This window comes from Podarcis pityusensis, assembly GCF_964106645.2.
Source record: "Podarcis pityusensis genome assembly, chromosome: 5".
NCBI classification, from domain to species: domain Eukaryota; kingdom Metazoa; phylum Chordata; class Lepidosauria; order Squamata; family Lacertidae; genus Podarcis; species Podarcis pityusensis.
The window spans coordinates 65,926,090-65,949,073 of NC_138032.1; the positions used below are offsets into that span (position 1 = coordinate 65,926,090).

At 42.2% G+C, this 22,984-nt stretch overlaps 1 protein-coding gene across 3 annotated transcripts in view; it reads left to right on the forward strand.

Moving 5' to 3' along the window:
* The window catches only part of RNLS (renalase, FAD dependent amine oxidase), a 106,656-nt gene extending 86,322 nt beyond the window's left edge, over nucleotides 1-20,334 (forward strand). For 2 of the 3 annotated variants that reach the window (XM_081004624.1, XM_081004625.1), the window contains exons 6-7: nucleotides 5,256-5,431; nucleotides 20,039-20,334. In XM_081004624.1, the coding sequence (XP_080860750.1) occupies nucleotides 5,256-5,431; nucleotides 20,039-20,191 (329 nt within the window). In that variant the 3' untranslated portion in view covers nucleotides 20,192-20,334. Of the gene's footprint in view, nucleotides 1-5,255; nucleotides 5,432-7,858; nucleotides 8,032-20,038 lie in introns of all 3 variants that reach the window. The other variant, XM_081004626.1, reaches the window with a different exon arrangement.
* The last annotated feature ends 2,650 nt before the right edge of the window (nucleotides 20,335-22,984 follow it).

Here is a 22,984-nt window from a genome sequence, read left to right on the forward strand (position 1 = left end):
GGAAGCTCCTAGAGCCAGTTGGAAGCCACGGAAGCCCCATTGGACTGGAAAAGTCACTTCCAGGTTTTGAACGTTCGGGAGCCAAAACATCTGAGTTCCAGGGAGTTTGACAACCATGGTACCACTGTATATTAGGGAATTTATTTTATATTTGCTTTGCAAATATGGCAGCACTGAATTTTCACTAATATGTACATTATTATGTACACATCACTGGGGCAAAAACTGCACCGGAAGATTTGGAGAAGTGTGAATTTTAAAGAAATGGGTATGTTTTGTTTGGTTCATGTATTGTTTCAGAAAGTGTAAATTAGGTGGGTTCACCTTTAAAGGCGAATTAGCACAGAACAAAAATACTGTTCAACTGAGATTAGATTAAATGATTTCATTGATGTGCTGTAATCCTTCTGTGTTTCAGCTGATAAAATGAAAATGGAAAGCAATTAATATTTTAAGATGTATGACATCAACAGTGCTAATATATTTTTCCCTAACTTAAGATTCATAGCCCCCATTACATAATATCAGATGTGGGCCAATTCATAGAAACAATTTTTTAATGGGATGGTTTGAAAACAGTCAGTGTAGCTACAAAAGTGCCAGAATCAGAACTTTTGGGAAACCAACTTGTTGTTGTTTGCGTTGTATCTTTCCTCAAATTTATTTGACCTGTCTCTTTGCTTTTTTTTATTTCAGCACATGAGTCCTAAATACAACACAATAAAAATGATAAACCCTAGCTGATTAACTATATGAGTTTTAGCTGAATGGTTAGTTGATTGATCAAAGCTGCGTGGTTTTTCGTGTGAATAAAACAAATAATAGAATAGAGAACCTTTTTTGTTTTTGGACAATGCAAGCATTTGTCACAGCAGAAGCCACGTAGGAAAAAACCTATCCTTTGCTCAAGAGGGAATTTCTCTACTAAGATATCAGCTAATACCGACAGATTTTTGTAAGTTATTTTAAAATATCAGCCTCCCAATTCATCGGGTAGCAAGTTTCTAGCCAGTCAAGACATGAATATACCAACTGAAACAATTAATTAACCAAATGCTACAACCCTACTAAATACACCCTGGACTTCTGACCAGAGGGATTTCTGGTTAGCATCAAGTGACAGTATTTGTAAACTGTCATAAAAGGGCTTGCAGTCTTCTTGCCCATGTTGGCTATGCAAGCAGCAATCAATACAAGCTAATAGGTGATTGTTTTAGGGACAACCTAAAACTCTGTTGCCAATATTCGTGATGACAGCAGCTTTGAGGACGGAGTAGCACCCAGGCACTACAGGCTCCACCTCCCCAGCTTTATTATGGAGTAGTGACAGCCAGATTGGAGAAGTCCTTTTTATGTGCTGGAAGTCAACAAAGTTGACTTTTCCCAGTGTCATTGTGTATGGAGCGAGGAGCCACAGCACAGTGCTTCTTGATATATATTTCCATATAGTGACTCAGCATGTTCTGATGTTATTTCCTGAGGAAATTCTGACTTGCTTATTTCTGTTTGCCTTTCCACCAGCTTCGGTCCCATAGGCTGTCAATTATTTGAAAGGTGAGCTCTAGTAGAACTGGGATCAGAATTGCAATGGAGCTCTTGAAACAAACCCACAGGAAGGTTCATATGGAATAATCACCTGCAAGTCAGGGTGCAAACTGAGAAACCTGTCTCGAGCAGGTCTAGTTTAAGGAATTGACTAGATAGAAAGGCAAACAGATAAGGACGCTATGGGCTGGGAGGGAAGAGGGTGGCAGGGGCATGAGCAAAAATACTTAGAACAGTCCAGTGCAAAATCTTCATGAGGTTTCATTATCCCAAGAACTTTCCTCTATGCAGAATGCAAGTAGTATGATGGTCCCCTGGTAGAAAGACGACTATAAATGCAGTGAAAGGGCTGTTTGTTTGATAGTTACAGGGGAAAGACTTCTGCAAAATCTCTAACACTCTGAATAATTTGCATCAGAAATTGGGGGATCAACTGCAGTTTTTCTCCTTAGGTTATTTTCTGCCGTCTGAAGAAGGGATGAAAGGACTCTTTTTAAAAGCAAAAGGGGAAAAAGAATGCCGTATTCTCTTACATTTTAACTATACCAAGAAGAGGGGTGTGGGGAAACAGCCTAGCATGGATACAGCAAGGCTGGAAAACATCAAAGATATCTACTGCTCACAGCCCATGGGGTGAATATGGTAACTGTTGAAGGAAAAGGAGGAAAGGAAGAGCAGACTTCTTCTTTTTTTGTTTTTTGCAATATTTATCTGTCTCCCTATAGCAGTGTTCTCTAGCCATCTACAACGATAAAACATTAGCATGTTGGTTTCATACAATAACAATCAATAATTACAGCATAAACTGATCAACTCATACACCTCAAATCATAATGTTCCTCCACTGGAGTGCAGGTACACCATGGGAAAGAAAAAGAAATAGCTCCAGATAATTCAGTCAAGAAAAGGGAAAGAATCAAATTAACAGGAGACAAAGCAGGAAATGTATGCCTATAAACATATACAAGAGAGTCATGAAAAAAGATGCAGTGGGAGAGAAGGATGAACAGGAGCATCAATATGACCCAAATGCCTTTGCATGTAATTGGCAATCCTAACTGAGTAGTAAGTCCTATTGAGTTAAGTGGGGCTTATTCCCAGGTAGGTAGGGTTACGATTGCTGCCTAACTTGTTTTGGAAGCATCTAACCAAATTTAGTTGTGTTAGTCCAGTTCCTAGAATGTTACTGATTCATTCCTTAGTTGGCAATAATGAGTGAATGGATGGTAGTTGGCAATAAGCCGGAGGGCCATTGGTACCAAGATCTTTCCTATAGCTAAAATCACAAATATAGTACTTTCTTCTTATTGGCCTCTCTCTCTTTCTCTCCCTCTCTTTCTTCACTGTTGTGATATCTTGTTTCTCTGAGTTCGACTCACCACTGCTATTTGTTTATTTTCCATGTGGTATCAGCCATCTTTTTGGGGTGGGCAGTGATACTTCACTGTGGCAAGCTTCTGGTTCCCAATAAATAATCCTCCCCTAGCCTTTGAGCACTAACAAGTTTTTTAGGTTTGTTTTGAGACTATCCTGGTGGTCATACGCAACAGAACTGGGGCTGTACCAAGTGCTTGAGCCCTGTTTACATTTTGGCTCCAAACACAAGCATGTTTGACATTTCTGAGTGATAAATGAGTTCTGTGCCTGAAATCTGATGAGGCACATGCTGAGCAAAGTGTAGAAAGAGCAGCAAATATGCAAAATACAGGAAGATGCACTCCTGTTGTATCACTTTTAGTTTTGGTCAGCTTCTGCATTTCACCACACCACCGTTTTCATGGAACTTAACTGTGATTCCCCCACACCCCCATAAAAACATAGCCCGTCACCTTCAGAATCCGATTTCGCTTCGTGTGTTTTCGAATGTCAGCTTCTAAGAATAACCCTTAATTTCAAGAACGATCTTGCTCCAGTAACCTCAGCGGTAAATCCATCACAGTTTGGGTTTCAGCCTCAGTCACACACAGTTCTCTGCTGCCATCCCAACAAAAAACAGCTTCTCGGTTGCCATTTCTTATTGCTGAGTGAGCAGCGCGTCCCTCTCTTCCTTTACTTTTACTAGGAAGCTTCCCATCTCCTCTGTGGTTCATTGCTCCTGGGCAACACAACCCTCACAGCACCCCTTTGGGGACGAGCTGAGCAGAGCTTGTGTTGGCAGATAAATCATTTACACATTGCACAAAGTTAGGCCCAAAGCAGTCTCAGGTGGCTTGGGAAGATTTTAGGTGTGACCTGCAAAAGATGTAAGAAAGAAAGAATATCTGAAGCTAGGCAGAGACTTGAAGGAGGTCTAGTAAGAACTGCCTCTACCCCTGGAAGTATCTCAGGGTTGCCACCTTGCAATCAGATTCAGGGCCTTAAATTTTCCACTGTAAAACATCCCTAATTCATCCTGCTAATGCATTCACCCAATGTGGTTAGTAGGGACATGGTTGGTCTGAATAGTGAGGGAAGGGAGAAGGCAGCTGACAGGAGCAGGCAGCAAGATCTACCACCGTCTCACTGGTGGCAGCACACTTTGATTTATTGTCTTACTACAATTATTTCTCCATGCAACTCAGTGTGGTGCACATGGCTGTCCGCTAACCTGTTTTAGCCTCACGCCAACTCTGGAAAATAGGTTAAGTGAAGAGAATACGACCAGTACAAGTGTTTCCCAATGAGCTTTGTGGTTGAGTAGGAATTTAAACCTGGAACACACTGGTCCTAGACTAACCCTTTACCTACTACAACATATTGCATATTGCTGGACTACAACTTCCATCATCACTGACCATTGACCATATTAGGTGGGGTTGATGGGAAATGGAGTTCAGCAACATCTGGAGGACCACAGGTTCTGCATCCTTGGCACACTGTGTGCCTAGTGCTGAGCCTCTTCAGCTTGCCAATCAGAAGGTCAGCGGTTCAAATCCCCACGACGGGGTGAGCTCCCGTTGCTCTGTCCCAGCTCCTGCCAACCTAGCAGTTCAAAAGCACACTAGTGCAAGTAGATAAATAGGTACTGTTGCGGCGGGAAGGGAAACAGCGTTCCTGTATGCTCTGGCTTACATCACGATGTTCCGTTGTGCCAGAAGTGGTTTAGTCATCCTGGCCACCCGGAAAGCTGTCTGTGGACAAATGCCGGCTCCCTCGGCCTGAAAGCGAGATGAGCACCGCAACCCCATAATCGCCTTTGACTGGACTTAACCATCCAGGGGTCATTTACCTTTTAGCTTTTATATACTTTAGTTACTAGGTGGTACATTCCTCTCTATATGGTCCTCAGGACTCTCTCTCTAAGCTACACCCCCTGTCCCCAAGCCAGAACTTTAGTGTTTTTGCCCGCTTATATTGTGTCCTTGAACTCCAATAATGCCTCCTGCTTGTGCAGATAGATGACAGAGAGGGGCTTGTGAATATGTGAAGATACTAGCCCATTGTACAAAAGTAAAAAATACATTTATTACCTCTGGCATGTGGCCGTCAGAAGGGAATGCAGTCTTCAGGCTGAAAAAGGTTCCCCATCCCTGAATTAAATGTTGTTCAGAGAGAAAACATGTTATAATGCTTACTTTGCGCTATCCATATTAACTCTTAGCGAGCTACTATGCCATTAGTTGCTTTTGGATTCCAATTGAAGCTGCGTTTAAGGTACAAAACAGTGCTGAATCTTGAACATAATTATTTGGATGCCAAATAATATATATATTTCTTTGTGTCTCTTGCAGAATCACCTGATGTCGCTCCATCTGTTGTTGTTCACACCAGCGTTCCCTTTGGAACTAGCCACTTGGAGTCAGACAAGGAAAAGGTTCAGCAGTTGATCCTAGACCAGCTGAAAGATGTTGTACCTAGTTTGCCTGAACCAGCCAGCATCAAGTGCCATAGGTGGAGATATTCTCAGGTAATCTATAATAAAGGATGATAGCAAAATGCCCAAGTCCAATGATAGCTTGTTCAGGAATGTGAGAGGCACACATGATTTTTATTCAAGCATTGCACTGGCTTCTGAACAGGGACTCACTGTAGTTTGTTCAGCATTTTGTGAGACATCTGAATGTAAGCCACCTACATAGCTCTATTGTATCAGGATGTGGCCCCTTGCTGAAGCTCTGTAGTAGAGCACAAAGAGCCAGGGCTTTGTTATGAGGGCACATGATGCAGTCACCTCATTGAAGCTAAGCAGGTCTAGATCCAGACAGAAGAGAGACCACCTACCAACACCATTTACAGCACTTTGAGTTCTGTATGTGTGGGTTTAGTTGATTTATTGGCATCTCCAGTTAAGTATTATGCCTGCCGTCAACTATGGAAAATGTGCAGAATTGGGTTAAGCATTCCGCGAGGTTGACCCATTCTAAGGTAGGTTCATACCCACCTTTTTTAGAAAACCACCCTGCATGGCTGGGATTCCATGCTGCAATGGCATCAGCAGCAATCATGGTGGTCAAGCGTATCACAGAAAGAGATCCTATATCCATGCACCGCTGTGGTGTGAAAACCTGGTCGCACAGAGGGCCTGAAGTCTATTCTTTATTCTGCTGTATCCTTTCTGACACTGTTAGTTCTTTGTTCTTGCTACAAGACAACTGAGTGTTGCAGGACAGTTTCTTATCAAATGTGTGAAATGGAGCAGAGAAGCTATTGCTATCTTGGTTCCCCATGTGAGTCCCTTCTGGAGATACATGCCCCCCATCCCAGGCTGGGCCTCCAGCTAACCAGATGCTGGGAACAAAAAAATGGTGCCTCTGACGCAATCCTGGTTAGCTATTTTCCTATCTCTGGATAAAAGGTGATAAAGGGAAATAGTATATAGATGACTGTCAAATATGAGACACCTTGCTCTAGTGGCTGAAATGGCTGTTTCATCATATATGTCTCTCTTTTGGCATAGCTCCTTCTCTTCTTCTATGCCTTTACATAAACAAATGGTGCCACAACATTTGTATTAGGAGAAATATATATATATATATATATATATATATATATATATGGCAACTGTAATGTGTGTATATACTGTACGTGTGTGCAGATAATTACCAGAAGATGCTGATAGTTACCAGCTGTAAAAATAAAGATGGACACATATCTGAAGTGTCTAATTCAGGCCAGGCTTTTCAAAATTCTTTTTTTCCTTTTTAAATGAAATTTAGCAGCCTAACCACTTAGTGCAACTCAAAATGGTGTGTGGGTGTGTGGGTCTGTGGATGTATAGATATAGATATAGATATAGATATAGATATAGATATAGATATAGATATAGATATAGATATAGATATATAGTTAGCAGTTAGTAATGGTTCTTCCATGATGCCCCATAACCAAGGTTTTCGACAGAGGACATCACATCGCACAATGAATTTCACAAGATGTTACAGGACAGGACCAGACATGGAGATAGACCTGTTAACATTCACAGTAAGCTGTTTGCTATTAGGTATGTTCATCACACTGCCCCTGAACCAAGTTAAGAAACTATTTTGTTTGTTTTATAAAAAGTCCGTTTTTTAAAGACAATACCCTCAAGTAACCAGCAGAAGTATAAACAATACCAAACAGCAAAGAAAACAACAATCAAACTGCAAGATAAAAACATCAAGGCCAGCAAATTAAACAGCAGCTTAAAAAAAACAAAAAAAGACAATGAGAGGATCTTAGATACATTAAAAGCATGAAAGAACAGTATAATCTTTGCCTGGCATCCAAAATATAACTAAGGAAAGATCCCAGAAAGCATATCTAGGGACAGGATTCCATAATTTGGCACCACCACTAAAAGGACCCCCTTGCTTGCAAGCACCCAGAAGACTGAAGGGACTCTGAAGATAAGTTCATGTTGAAAGTGGTGGTTCTTTACACACCCTGACCTCAGGCTGCTCAGCTTTAAAAATCAAACCTATGATGAACTTGAAAAATAAATTCCCCTGGAAACAGTGGGTATCTTTGATAACTGCATTTGCTTGTTTTCCTATTTCTCTGCTTTGTTTTCATTTTGTACTGTGCCTTATAAGCCATTATTTTAAATCACCAGTCGTCTTGTATGCATTGGTAGAAAGAGGCGATATAAACTTAGCCGCTGAATAGTCAGTCACCTTTCCATTTCTGTCATGGCTCTGGAGCCTGTGTTTTTGAAATTAAAAGAGGAAAAGTAAATTTGAAGCCACGGTTTTTGCCCGATGCACATGATTCATATTCATCTTGTAGCATGGGTTTGTCCCTTGTTCTTAAATGTTGCAACCACAACACATGTGCAACAGCCTCTTAGGAGGTGAGCATAGCTACCCTGAAAGTTGAGTTTTATCACTCGCTCATCTCCCCCACTTTCATCTAGCTGCAGAGTGATCTGGCTCTGGGACTCCCTTTCTGTCGAAGGAAGGGGCAAACTGAGCTTCTGGCTCAGCAGCAGGAGGCTCAAATGCCACTCTTGCTCCAGAGTGGCAGGAAGCAGCCTCTGAACCAGCAAGAGGCCGTCTGAGGACCAGAGGTTAAAAATACTACCATAAGGTAATCTGTTTTGATCATAATATAATAGCAGCAGCAACAGCAGGATTTCCAGAGTGGTTATCATTATGGCAGCTAGATTTAATTACAAAGATAAAAACACCAGGTTGTTAATTAGGTTTATTGTGGTTATTATAATTCATCACTCGTGCTACTGTAATGCCCACAATGCCTGCACTGTAATAGCTGGTTGAAATTAGGGACATGGTATTTAATTCCTGGAGCCCAGAGAGAGGAAGGGAGATGCACAACTCTGAACACAATTCATGGATCTTAGGGCTGCCATGAAGCAAAAACAGAGGGCGCCACTGAGGCAGCCAGTGCTTGACAAGTGTGTGTCTCGTAAATGTGTTTGCAATTATCTCTTTGCCACATTTCATCTTTTAGGTAGGCATCTAAGGTTTCAATCCTATGCACCCTTACCCTAGGAGTTAGCTTCCCTAACAAACATCATCAGCGTCATCACAGCGTACACCGCCTTTCCACACAAAAAAGATGTTTTGTTGTCCACAACAAGAACAACAATACATCACGTAATCAAAAATTGTAAGAATAATTTCACACCAACAGCAATAATAAAACAGCAACATACAAGGAACATAAGAGCATGCAAAAGACAACAACATTTCAGTACTATAAATGTAGCAAGATTACAACACCTGGCCACATCAAAAATAATAAGGGTGCTTTGAACAGATCTTTCCTTGGACCTAGATATTCTCTAGCCACTAATAATAATAATAATAATAATAATTTATTATTTATACCCCGCCCATCTGGCTGGGTTTCCCCAGCCACTCTGGGCGGCTTCCAACAAAACACTAAAATATAATAACTTATTAAACATTAAAAGCTTCCCTAAACAGGGCTGCCTTCAGATGGCTTCTAAAAGTTTGGTTGTTATTTTTCTCTTTGACATCTGGTGGGAGGGCATTCCACAGGGCGGGTGGCACTACCGAGAAGGCCCTCTGCCTGGTTCCCTGTAACTTGGCTTCTCGTAGCGAGGGAACCGCCAGAAGGCCCTCAGCGCTGGACCTCAGTGTCCGGGCAGAACGATGGAGGTGGCCTTCTGTGTCCACTACAGGTTAGCCAAGAACCAAGCATAGGGTTGTGTGGCATGGTACTTTAGGGCTAGGCATATAGCTCAGGGCCAAAGTAAATGAGACATGAAATGATTCTTTGCATTTAACATTTATGCAAACCTTATAATGCACATAATGACCCACGTGCCAGATAATGTCCTCTGCATGTGAAATCATAAATCACCTAGTGTTTTGGAGAATGTTGTCAGCAATATGTTGGTGGCACATAGCTCCACTTCTCCTTTACATTTGCAGGTGAGGCAGTGTATGTGCTGGACCATTTTCTTGCTTTGGTAATGGACTCCATGAGAGCCAATAAACTGAAGCTCAATCCAGATAAGACTGAGGCATTGTTAGTGAGTGGTTCCCTGGAATGAATGGCTGGGAGGTTGTCTGCTCTTGATGGGGTTACACTTCTTCTGAAGGAGCAGGTACATAGCTTCGGGGTACTTTGCTGTCACTTGAGGTTCACGTGGCCTCAGTGCCGTGGAGTTCCTTCCATTAGTTTGGCTGGTGGCCCAGCTGCACCCATATCAGGACAGGGATGGTCTAACTGCTGTTGTGTATGCTCTGGTAACTTCTAGGTTAGATTACAGCAATGCGTTATACGTGGAGCAGCCTCTGATGACAGTTCAGAAACTTTAGCTGGTGCAGAATTTAGCAGCCAGGTTGCTCTCTGAGGCAAGACGCTTTGAGCATATGCCAATCTTGGCCCAACTGCACAGGCTGCCAATTAGTTTCTGGGCCCATTTCAGACTGCTGGTTTTGACCTATAAAACCTTAAACAGCTCAGGACTGCAGTACCTCAAGGACCGCAACATGAGACTGGGCCTTTTCTGCAGTGACTCCCCATTTGTGGAATTCTCTCCCCAGGGAGTCTTGCATATCTTTAGGTGTCAGGCAAAACCATACCTCTTCTCCCAGGCCTTAAGATAAGGAAACTGTGACCTTTTAATCTGGGGAGGGGGAGAGAGATACAGTGGAACCTTGGTTCTCAAATGGCTTAGTTGAAGAACAAATCTGCTCCTGAACGCCAAAAACCCGGAAGTAAGTGTTCCGGTTTTTAAACATTTTTCAGAAGCCGAACGTCCAACGCGGCTTGGTTTCTGAACGTTTCGGAAGTCGAACGGACTTCCAGAACGGATTACATTCGAGAACCAAGGTACCACTTTATTGTTTTGGTTTGTTATTATGGTATGTATTTCTTCTGTTTTTATATTGTAAACCACCCTGTGATCTTCAAGTTAAAGGTGGTATAGAAATTTAATAAATAACAATGGTGGTGGTGGTGGTGGTGGTGGTGATGATGATGATGACGATGACAAAGAGGTCTTTGCCTGCCCCGTTAATTCTCACATGCTTATATATTAGATGTGGCTGATTCATAAGAAGCTATTTGTCAGCCATAGATCTGTCCCTGTAGATGGCATTAAGTGAATGTAATTGAAGAATGCATTCTCAGAAAGGAAACTCCCTACAAGAACTGACTACGCTTAAGTGCTATACAGTGGTGCTCACTAATTACCTTAAAGCCATTTTTGCTTTAACATTCCAATCAACTATTGACACAGCAGCAAAAGGAGAAAATGAAGGGTGGACGTGGTCCCCCCCCCAACCCCCCGAGGCTTTCAAGCGGGATTTATTCTTTTTGTTAATTCAGTACAGCCATTATGCCCTTCATATGGGCCAAATACAATCCCAGGATTAAAATGCAGACATTACAATTATCCATGGAAGATGTGGGATTAGTCCTCCCAAACTTCTATTGATACTACTTAGCAGCACAGCTGCCGTGCTCTATCCCATGGTTTAATTACGATAAGACAACATTAGCATCAGCAATCAAGGATTCCTGAGCCAGAAAGTCTTTTCAGCCATCATGTTGCATTGTGGTAGGACTCGGGGGGGGGGGGATAGCCTGAGCAATATGGCCATTTCATACTTTTTTTATAAGCAGCGCATTTGCTGTATCATTGAAATTATATGTTAAAGGAGCCCACATTCCTAAAGCAAAGAGGTAGTACCATTTAAAAGCAGACCTGCCTCCCATTCCCAAGCGCAAAGGGTCAAGAGGCACGTCGGCTTGGTCTCTCCTGCTGAATCAGAAGGGCATCTCTGCCACAGGTATCGTACAGCCCAAACGACCCTATGGAAGGGGATTTTGAATTTGGATGTACAGCCCTGCCAGCTAATAATAATCCTACATGGGCATTTCTTCCCTGTGTGTGTGTATATGTGTGCATACTTGCATGATTGCTGGATTACAGAGGGGTTTGGACTAGATTACCCTCAGTATCTTATCCAACTCTACAATGCTATTATTGTACACACTGACTAAAAGATCCGATGTGGCCAAAGGACAGAAGACCTCTTTTAACTTTCCTCCCCTCCATAGGATAGGGTTCTCTTCTGTCCATTGTTTGAAGCAAAAATTGTAGGTCCAGAGGCTTGTGTCTTGCCCAGTTGCTTCTGCACACCTGTTGTTCACTCCTGTTGCACCCTGCTCCCTTTCAGGTGGCCCTCTTTTGCTTTGTCCATCCTCTTCCCCATTACAGTCCAGGAACAGGTGAGCTAGGCTCCCTAGTTTTAACTGACTTAGAGCACTAGGTAAATTCTTAACAGCAGAGGGGCTGGATTTTCCAAGTCCCAGTTAAACACCTGAGGCACATGAGGTTTATTATCTTGTGGACAATTATTTTTCTTACGAATGATCGGAGCTGTTGTTGCTCGGTGCCATCGGTTTCTTACTAAGCTTGATGCTTTGTGCTGCCCTGTACCTAGTGGCATACAATAACTCAAGGGAAGTAGAGCAGTAAACTTGACATTTGTAGTTCAGTTGCACTTCTGAACAAATCTTGTGATCCGGAAGAAGCAAATCCAAACTAAACAACAACAGATTCCAGGGAAGAGTCAAGTGGGAAACTTTACTGGGAAGATTTGAAGGGGGGGTTGCATTCTTCTTCTTAAGCTGTTGTTTGTTATTTTTTTAAACCTTCTCATTTGTTTTGCTGTCTTTCACTTCTACAGTATATCCTTTGGTCTCACTGCCAGAGGGATGTATATCTTTTGATCTACCTAAAAGAACCTTTACTCTGAACCATGCGTAGATCTATGTCCCATTCCCCACCACCAAAAACATTCATAATGTTCATTTCTACTTTGTGTTAAAATGGGGTTTGGTTGTTGAGATGACTTTTGCTCCAGTTGTTGTCATTTCAGTTGCCACTCTATTCTATTTCATCTAGTTTCACATTTCACAACACTGATACTCTAAGGCAGCTAAGCAGCATCAAAACCAAATACAGTTATTTGAAACAGCAACAACAAAATCAAAAAAGCAGCAGACCCTTCCCCCTAAAAAGTTCAGTACCATAGACAGAAAGCAAAAGGTGCCTTGCAAACAGTTTGTCTCGGAGTTCCAAAGCCTTGAAGCCACCGCAGTAAAGGCCCTGCCCAGGGCAATTCCCTCCCATACTTGAAGTGAAAGAAGGCCTCCAAGGAATATCTTGAAAAATAGGTAGTTTTATAGTGGAGAAGATGGTCCTTTAACTCCTCTGAATGGCAGTCAAAGATTAATGAATTGGGCCCTTTAAAGTGGGCCCAGAAAATGAACTGGGAACCAGTAGAGTTCATCAGAATTGAAATACAGTCATACCTTGGATCCCAAATACCCTGGAACTTAGACATTTTGGGTCCCGAACGCCGCAAACCCGGAAGTGATTGTTCCGTTTTGCGAACGTTCTTTTGGAAGCCAAACGTCTGACAGGGCTTCCGCGGTTTCTGATTGGCTGCAGGAGCTTCCTGCAGCCAATCAGAAGCCGAGATTTGGTTTTTGAATGTTTTGGAAGCCAAACAGACTTCCGGAACAGATTCTGTTTGAATTCCAAAGTATGGCTGTATATTCTCTGTGGTCCATCCTGCAGTTTGGTGGCCACATTTAGTACTAATTGTTCACAAGAACTCTTCAGAAGCAACCATACATCACAGTACAGGATTTGAGTAAAGCATGGCACTGATTAGCTTCTCTAAAAAGAGTGATAATTGCAAGTGAATCTTAATAATGTAAGCCACATAATAATGGAAGTGATAATGGACATTAGTTGTCCTGATAAATATAATACAATTTTCATAGCGTTTGAAATTTCTGGATGTTTTCCCATTGTTGATCAATATTTCTGGCAAAATGAAAAGGAATAGAAAACTGGTCTGAAACAAAAAGAAACCAAATTCAACAGAGAAAATTGCAGAGTTCTTCAGTTAGAGGGAAGGAAATCAATTGTACAAGTATAGGATTTTGGGGGGGGAATACCTGGCTGTGATGTCTGGATCACAGTCCTGCACAACGTGAACATGAGTCAGCTGTGTGATGTAGCATCAATACAGGCTAATGCAATTTTAGCCTGCAGTTAATAGAGCCATGGTTTCCAATACGTAAGAAGTAAAGGCACCACTTTATTCTGCACAGTTCAGAGCTCATCTAGAAGCACTGTGCACAGTTCTGCCTTCACACTTTAAGAAAGATATAGACAAACCAGAACAGGTTCAGAGAAAGGCAACAAAGATGATTGAGAATCTGGAAAATAAGGCCTATGAGGAAAGCTTGAAAAAAATGGGCAATTTGGGTCTGGTGAATTCTGAGGCAGATTGCAACAGCACTCAAATACCCAAAGATTCTCACATACAAGACAGCAAAGATTTGTTCTCTGCTGCCCCAGAGGATAGGACTAAAACTATTGGGCTTAAATTGATATAGGAGGGTGGATTTCAGCTGGAGAAACATCTTAGTAAGAACAAGCCTATAGTCGAACCAGTTATGTAAGGGAGAGATGGAGGTCTTTAAGCAGAGTCTAGTCAAATCATCAGCTATGGGTTTCTTGTACCGAGGAGGGGGTTGCACTAGATGCCTACAAGGCCCCACTGAGTTTGGTCATTCTTTTCCTTTCTTTCCTTCTCCTTGTTGTATTCATTCCTGGATACAACTGCTATTTCACTGGGGCATGCCCTGCCCCTGCCCTCCTTTCTGTGACAATGTGGAGCAGAGAAAGCTGGTCCCAGAAGCGTGCGCCTGGATTCCTCCTGCACGTATGTTCTCTGCAGACAGATTGCTCCTAGGCACTGCCGTAGATGCCGTGCCCCTCTGCATGTCCCTTGAGCAGCTGCAGCTTTGAAAACTGCAGTCTGGCACTGCGTTACAGAGTTCGGGAAAGAGAAATTCTCCCTCTCTCTCTCTCCCATTAACTCCTCCCACACACATACACCATCAGCCTGAACAGGCAGGCTTACGGATCCATAACGATAGCCGTGGTAGCAGATGTCACAGTAGTGCTCTGCATGACTCATCTACTGTACTCTGCGCTCTCCAGAGAGCCCTGCTTTTTTATATGGGCTCGTTTGCAAAAGGTGGAATCAGGCAGGCCAAACAGGCCACCACGAGCTGTCAAGTCTCGAACTGCTTCCTAAAAGCACATCCCTTCCATTATTAAAGAAAGCTCAGTGGCCCACATATGACAGCTGGCTTGCAATGGCTGGAGACAGTTCTTTCCTTCTCTCCCCCCCCCCCCCCACTGCCTTTTAAACAAAAAGAAGGCCACTGGGCATGCTAAATGTTAAAGGGAGCTGATACACATGGGGAGGAGAAACTTTGCTGAGTTTACTGTGCAGTTGGTTCTTGGCTGCAGATCCTTAACCACAGTGGTAGAATATGTAGGGGGAATATCCACTGACTGTGTTGGAAAGGCTGGTGCAGGAGGCGAGGAGAGAAAGACAGAGAGAGATCCAATAGTCCTCTTTCCCATAGGAATGTGTCTGGCCCCTGATAACAGGATGTTGGATTAGATGGGCCTGGCAGGCTCTTCTTAGGCCATGGCTTAATTTGGTCACATCACTTTCCTGTTGGCCCCTGCTCCACACCCTATCTTCCCCTTTTTCTCCTTGTACTAAATAATTTCTTTCCCTTTCTTTCTCTCATCCTGCAGGCTCAGCTATTTGTTCTCTGTAATGGGTCAGTTGGGAATTTCCAAGGGGCTGCTCCCCCCACCCCCAGAATGGAAGGGGAAAAAGAACTAAATGGACGAAAGTATCTAAAAACAAAATCCAATGTTAAATTTAGAAAGTTCAAGGCACTGTATACTTAGATGGTTTTTAAACTATGCTCAGGGAGCAGCAGGGTAAGAGAAGCTCAGCCTTCTCTCACTGTATTTTCAGTTTCATGGCTCCTCCAGACAGTCTGTTGAGCATCCTGATTTGCTTGCACTAAGCTTACAAGGAGGTTGGATTGTACTCAGTCTCTGCCTGGATACAACAATGAGCATTCTGATATGCTTTCAGGGCATTTGTACTCCTGGTTAATCATTCATTCATTCCACGCTTTTCAGTGCATTTCCCCATCGCCTTCCTAACTGCAAAAAGCCTGTTTATTTTTTTAAAAGTGTATTTGTTGTGCTAGGATGGTGGAGTGCTTTAACCCACTTCAGCTATGCAAAAATAAATTTCCCAGTATGCACTTCAGCCCTTCCCATAGATTGTTGACAGCTTGGAAGTTCCCTCGATCAAATATCATGGTGAGCCCTATCACACCACCTTTCTCCAGAGGAAAGAAAAGGGCCTGGGTTCTGTCTGTTCCCTAACTCCATCAACACTCAGCACGCACACACACACACACACACACACACACACACACACAACAGTGGATATTGAATTGGTGCAATAGCCAAGCATGCTACTTGGCATGAAGTGCATATAATGTAAAGCCCTGGCTTTACATGGCTCTGTTGATGGTGAGGATGGGTATTGGGCTTTATATTACGTGCATAAAGGAAAATGAAAATGCAGGCCACTCTAAATTATTCATTGATCTCAGTTAACATGATGCACAATTCCTTCTCTTGGTCTTGCCAGAAGATGTACATTTCAGTCAATATTACAAGCGTATCTCTGATTCAATAAATATTAGACAGCAACATTCATAAATATTGGCATCCATCGCAGTGAAAAACTTAACCACGAAGAGCATAAAATTGGACCTTTTTTCAGCCATGTTGATTGCTTTGTCGTCACATGCAGCCATTAGCATCACCCACGTTATTCATTCCCTTGAGATTTTCAGCAGACTTCAGCAAAAGCCACTTGGGATGTTTCAGTTCACACATCTTGTCAATTTTTATGATACAAAGGCTGATGCTCTTTGTTAACAACTGCCTTCTAAATAAAAGTTTTGCAAAAGTTGGTGTTGCAACGCTTGGTGATAAACATGTATAAGATAAAGCAATAAATGAGTAAAATAAAACTGATTAAGCAGGAATGTCTCCATCAGTCAGGCTGAGCATGATGTTCCTGTGAATGTCTTTAGTTGTTAATTTGAATACGAAACAAGAATGCTGAGGTTTAAGACTTGATGTTGGATTTGCTTTAAGAGTTGTTAGTAATGTTTTGCCTGCCTTACTTTAGTTCTTTTTTACAGTGTGTTTTATTGATGCTTTCTCATATTGTATTTACATTGTGGCTGTTAGCCGTCTTGAGCACCATTTGGTGGAAAACTGGGTACAAATTTTAACACATGAAATAAATAAAATATGCCTTTTATCTGCAAGCTAAATTCAGTTCAGAGTTGAAAAGGGTTAAAGGTTAAAAATTGTTGGTGCCACCGGAGCAGGACTTCGGGGCAAAAAGTCAAATGGCCCCTCTCGGCAGAATGTGGAAGTGGGCCACCAAATGCAGTAGAGCAACCAGCTAACTACATTTTGAGAAGGATGTAGAGTAATACACATTACCATTGGGGGTGAGGGCTGCTATTAGACCATTAAGTCCAGTGCTTTTGTTCAGTCAGAGCTCGCTGGACGTCGGTTCCAGCACCTCTCAGGTGGGTGCCATTGCCATTCTAAGAGAACGAGGGAGGTTTCATGGTGAGTTCCGGCACCTCTTTTTCTATAAAAAAAAATAGCACTGATTAAGTCTAACATTAACTAGGCATATTTGTAAGCATTACCAATGCCATTTTTTTAATTTATTTTTTGACAATAATTGTCAAAGAAGGAATTCAAACCTACAGAAGCAAGCAACCCAGTGCATAGACATTGTCTAGTAATATAGACTGCTACATGACAATGCAGGATTTCTAAAAGCAGACTTTACAGGTTTGCAGGAGTTAATAATAATAATAATAATAATAATAATAATAATAATAATAAATTCTGCTTGTTGTTAGAAGGATTCAGCCATCTCAAGGCTGGGTGAACTTTGCTATGAGTTATATATATGGAAACAAGGCAGCATAGGAAAATATCTTGTACTGAAGCAGACCCTTCCTCCATCTGGCTCAGTGCTGTCCACACTGCCTGGCAGGAGCTCTCCATGGTGTCAGGCTGGGGGTTAAACCTGGGACCTTCTATACAAAGCAGATGCTTTACCACTGAGCTGTGGAAGAGGGGGCATATGCAGAAAGGTCAGGTGAGTAGGCAAGAGGGTAAACATGGGGGTCAAAAGAGGGAGGCAGTAGGTAGCCTAGGAAAAGGCATATGGTAGAAGTGATAGCCAAATGGAGAAGGGATGGGGATGAACAGAGCAGGTGAGGCAAGATGAGCAGGAAAAGGCGGGAAGCAGGAGAAGGCTTAAGAGTGCAGGAGGACAGAAAGCGAGGCCAAGAGGAAGGAAGATGGGGCTGGCAATAGCTTGCTGACTCAGCTGTGGCTCATCTTTATAGCCATACGGCCATATGGCAGGCATCGCTTTAATTCAAGATAAAGTATTTCCGTATCGCTTCTTTCATCTGAGCCAGAGGTTTCGATAAGCAGTCGTTGCTGTTTTGCCCTGTTGACATTAATCTGTGGATGTGTCCCTTTTATAAAGCCCAGGCAAATTCCATATCTGTAAACATATAAACAGCTATTTCCATTTGCATCAGCAGTAATCACAGTCTATGTTCCTTTTTATTTATATTGTACTCTCTTTCTGTAAACAGGTCTATTGATGTTAAAAGGAATCTATTCCACTCCTCTCCTAACAAAGTCAAGGGGGTGGGGGACCACGCATGCAGTGTTTACTTTGCCCAGAGAAATGTAATGCCGTTTCTCACTGTTTAGAGAATTCCTTGACCATTAGCAATATCATAGGATCAACATACATTGTGTTTTAATGTACTTGATTCGGACCACTGCTTCTGTGCTCTCGTCAAATTGAGAGGTGTTTTTGTTTTGTTTTTCATCTTAATAATGCTGAATATCTGCAAACCATTGCTCCAGCCAAATCCCAAATCCTGAACTGATTCTGGTTGACCCAGGATTTGGCCAGAGTGGGTTGGGGCAGCCCCAGGTCTCCCAGATCAATCTGTGCTTGTTTAAAGGGTCGGTCAGGAGGTGAGGTGAGGAAGGAGTAGAAGGAAACACATGCACACTGCCTCCTTCTCCCTCTCCCACCTACCCACCCAATGTTCAATTGTGGTTTTAAGCCCTAATTAAAAATTCTGCAAGGCCCCAATCCATTTCGGGCCCTGGATCAAGGTCAGGAACAGATTAGGGCCACTCAAAAGGGCCAAATGAGGCCCTGAATCAGATTAGGGGCATTCACAGCCATAATGCAAACCTGCACAGTGATAACATGGCTTGTGGGCAGAGGCTTAGGCATGCTTTGTCCAGAGAGGCCTACCTGGATGCATTCTTTATCATCTTTTGGAGCCAGCTGAAAACCTTTTTATTTACCCAGACTTGCAAATTGTACTTAAATCCAGACTCTTAACTTGAATCAGTCGCTCTCAGTTGTAAGGAGGTTTTGCTACCTCTTATTGTTGTGGTTGCTTTTAATTGCTATATCTTGTCTTTTTAACATTGTTTTGTTACAAGTCAAACAAGGCATATTTTTGGTGGGTAGCTATATTAAATCATGATGGTGTTGTAGTACTAGCTGTCGTAAGAAATCTCTTAATTGGAGTCAGAGCCTATATAAGACATGGTGATTCAATCTTTCCAAGTTTAAATCTGTTTATTTATCGATCTAGTCATGCATCCATTTATTTACATTTATATCCCACCTTTGTTCCAACCTGAAACCCAAGGCAGCGTCAATTGATTTTCCCAGGGGGACTCCCATCCAGAATCTTTTTGCACCCAGACCTGCTTAACTCTAGCAGTCATGGGTGTTGTATCATGCAGCTTCAGACTATGCCGAAATTGGTGAGCATAGAAGGCAACTCCCAGGAGCTGAGGTCCCTTCGTCCCCACCCCATAAAATATTTGAAGTGGCCACTCTCCCCAAAAGTTGAAGGGAATTCCCATTCAAATGGTATGCCATGTCTTTTGATCGAATATGCGGGGTGGGACTTACCTCCCCCCCCCCCCCAATATTTTATTCAAGTTGGCACCCATGTTGGCAGGTGCAGGTGAGGCATACCAAACCAACTTGGCTTGGCAGGTGCCATACTGGGGGAAATACTTTTCCCAGAGCAGTTGGCTCACGTGTGCGGCAGCATGCCATGTGCAAGAGAGGAGAATGAAAGACCTCCTTCGATTCCCCCATGAGATCCAGCAAGGAAGGTAAATTTACGAGTGAGTGGAAATGGCTTTGGAACCAGAAAAAGCAGGCTTCGGTACTTTGTATTTTCTTTGAGACAAGTATTGTGTGCTGCTAAGATTCGTATTGACGCTGTTCCAAACTCGGCAACGTCAGTAGTGCAAATGTATTTTAGGCAGATGGCCTTCATGAATTTTATAGAGGTTTCAGTTCCTTTTCCCTTCTCATGTCATAAAGCATTTTACCATAGAATGAAAGAGCACTAAACATGTTTGTTGTGATAGGTGTCAATTATTATTAAAACGAAGGGACTGTTTCTTCCAATTAACACACGTCTTTCCTTGAGGTATGAGTTACTCATATGTCATGCAATATAATGAATAGCTACTTATTTTTCTAATCCCCTCTGTGTTTTGTTTTTTTTCCAGGTTACCAAAGCTTTCCCTGGCAGTCCAGGACAAATAACTCTCCATACGAAACCATTTCTTGTCTGTGGAGGTGATGGATTTATTCATTCCAACTTTGATGGGTGCATAGATTCAGCAATGAGTATTGTGCAGGCTTTGAAGTCCAGTTTGTAGGATTTTTCATCATTTGTTTGTTTGTTTCCTGTCCCACCCCCATGCCATCTTATTTCTATGACGAATTATAGAATATACTAAAGCTTGATATACTTGACCTACTTGACCTCTGTTTTAAGGAAATAAATCATGAGAAGTCTTCAGACGTTTCACAGATTTATTGCAATAGTTGGAAATGTTGCTTATTTATTTGCTCTGCCTTGAAGACACTCACTGTGATAACTTTTCTGGCTTCACAGAGTGTCAGACATACATCAAAATGGTTGTATGCCTTCTGTCTTCACCCACATTCCCCAGCTCTGGGCAAAATATTTCCACCAGTTTTAGATGGGTAAGGGGAGGAAACCGTAGACTACCTCCTTAATTATTATAGGGACCAACCACCAAAGAACAGCAAGCCAGTGTGGTAAATGGGTAGTTGTGTGAGTCTAACTGGGATCAGTCATCTGTATTCACCAGTTTTAGCATCTTATGAAGTCACATGATGCAACCACCATGCTGGATGCAGTGAGGGCCTAGATGGGAGGCCACCTGGAAAACCAGTGGACACTAGATTGAGTTCCACAATGGAACAAAGTTGGGATATACAAGCCATGGTGGTATGGCTTTCCTGCCCATGTTCACATGCTAAAACGGTTCACACGCTAAAACGGTCTTGCAAAATGTTCAAGTTGCCAAATCCTGGGGAAGCCAATATCATGACACAGCTTCTATTTCAAAACATGCTTTGGATGTTTCTCTGTTGCACAGAAATGACACGAACCAGTTCTCTACGCAGTGATGTCAATGCAAAATGGGAAGGTGGTGTGGTGACAGAACAGGAAGTGCAGGGGAACTGATGAAACCTTTTCCTGTGCAGCAAGGTAGCACCCAAAGTCTCTCATAGCACCTCATGGCCTTGCACTTTTTTACAGAACCGTTTTACCATGTGAATGCAAAGGAATGTCACCTCATGGTGATTATTCCACCTTTTAAAATGGTCACCCAAAATCACTATTGCCAAACAAAGGCCTTCTGAGAGAATTGTGGAATTGCATGGTTTCACTGAAGAGCATATATCGAATATTTTGTGGCTTGAGTTTTCCTTGCAAACTTCACTAATTATTTCCCTCAACATTTTGCTTGCTGGAATATAGTTTGAGAATCACTGAACGAGATAATAATGTGTCCTAAAACAATTAACAGTTTGTGATTTTTTAAAAGCCATTACCCTGACTTATTTACCACAGTTCTTTGTCGTATACAGGCAGTGGCTTTGTGTGCACAGTATCTAAGGAATCTACTAGAATGGCAGAGCTATTCAGGCGGCAATTCTATACCCATTTACCTGGGAGTGAGTCCATTAAACTTAGTGGGACTTACTCAATCATAGACATGTAGAGGAGAGCACTGTTACCCCATTTCCTCTTTGATAGTGAATGAAAATGCTTTGCTTTTTCTTATCCTGTATGTTGTCTGGCCAACAAACAATCTGACCGTGCACAATAAGGAAAGAATTAAGAGGATTTGAAAGAAACTTAAGTCGATTTATGTTTCTTCCAGCAATCACATTTTACTCAAATTGTTATCTTGAAGTGTCCGCTAACATATACTCGCTTGCATTTGGGCTGCTGCAACTTTCAGTGTAACAGACAAAAACAAAACCGGGAGACAATTGCAATAGCTCAGTTGTTTGCTAGATGAGTCTGTGATTCTTAAACTGTTGCACAGTCCACAGCAACTTGGAGGTTGCCTCTAAGATAACAATGGAAATAGAGGGAAATGCTGAAAAGCCAGCAGGTTATTTGAAATATGGTAGCTACCTGTATGGTGAAAAAAAAATTAGTTTTGTTGCTGATGGTGTTGAAAATGTGAAGTTGAAAAGCAGCTTGACTCTTCAGCAGCACAAGTGGCTACAACAGAAACATCAATAAAACTTCAGGCCATGTGCCTGGTTCTCCTCGGTAATCTGACTGGTGAGGTAGGGTAGGAAGAACCCAGTTCTTTGCGTCCAGTGCGTTGTGAGGAAAAAATGGCAGCCATGATAGCCACCTCTTCCACACTCTGTGGGTTCAGAAGGGAGGTGAAGGATTCCCACTGTGACTGACACATAACACACAAACTTGACAACAAACCTTGAAAAAATTGTCCCCCAAATTTATCACTAGTGAACAGAAATTCAAAATTTGGAGACCATTTGAGTTTGGCCCTATTAAGCACTTCTATGGCCCTTCCCAGAAACACTTATGAGTGTATATTTGTCTTTTATTGAGAACCTGTCAGCCCATTTCCTAAAAAAACAAAAAACTTTAGGAAATTGACAGAAGCTAATCATTTTTATTTTTATTTTTAAGCATATGTGTGTTCAGCTGGGAAATGGGGTTAGTAGCTGTGTGATATAATGCATGTTGGCTAGTAAGCACAGCCTTTGCTGAAATAAAACTTTACGATGCTGTGTTGGAAAAGCTTAATTAACAAACTGTCAGCCCACATGTCCTGTTCAGGAGCTGAGGATGACAAATGATCACAAGTGAGCAGTAATTTTTTTCCACCTTGAATGTTTTCTGCAAGCAGGAAATTACCTTGCCAAAAAAGAAGGGGGGGGTTGTAGAGAAGCTATTTTAACATTGTTAAAATCATTTGAAAAATAAATGTGTTGTTGAGACCAGCATTGACATTTTGATCTGAGAATTTGGGGGCGGGGGGTCGTCCTCACAGTGAAAGGAAAATTAATCTACGCATCTGCATTTACATGAAGATATTACATGTGGAGTGGAGCTGTTAGAGAACAGCACATCACTCGAATTTTGAGAG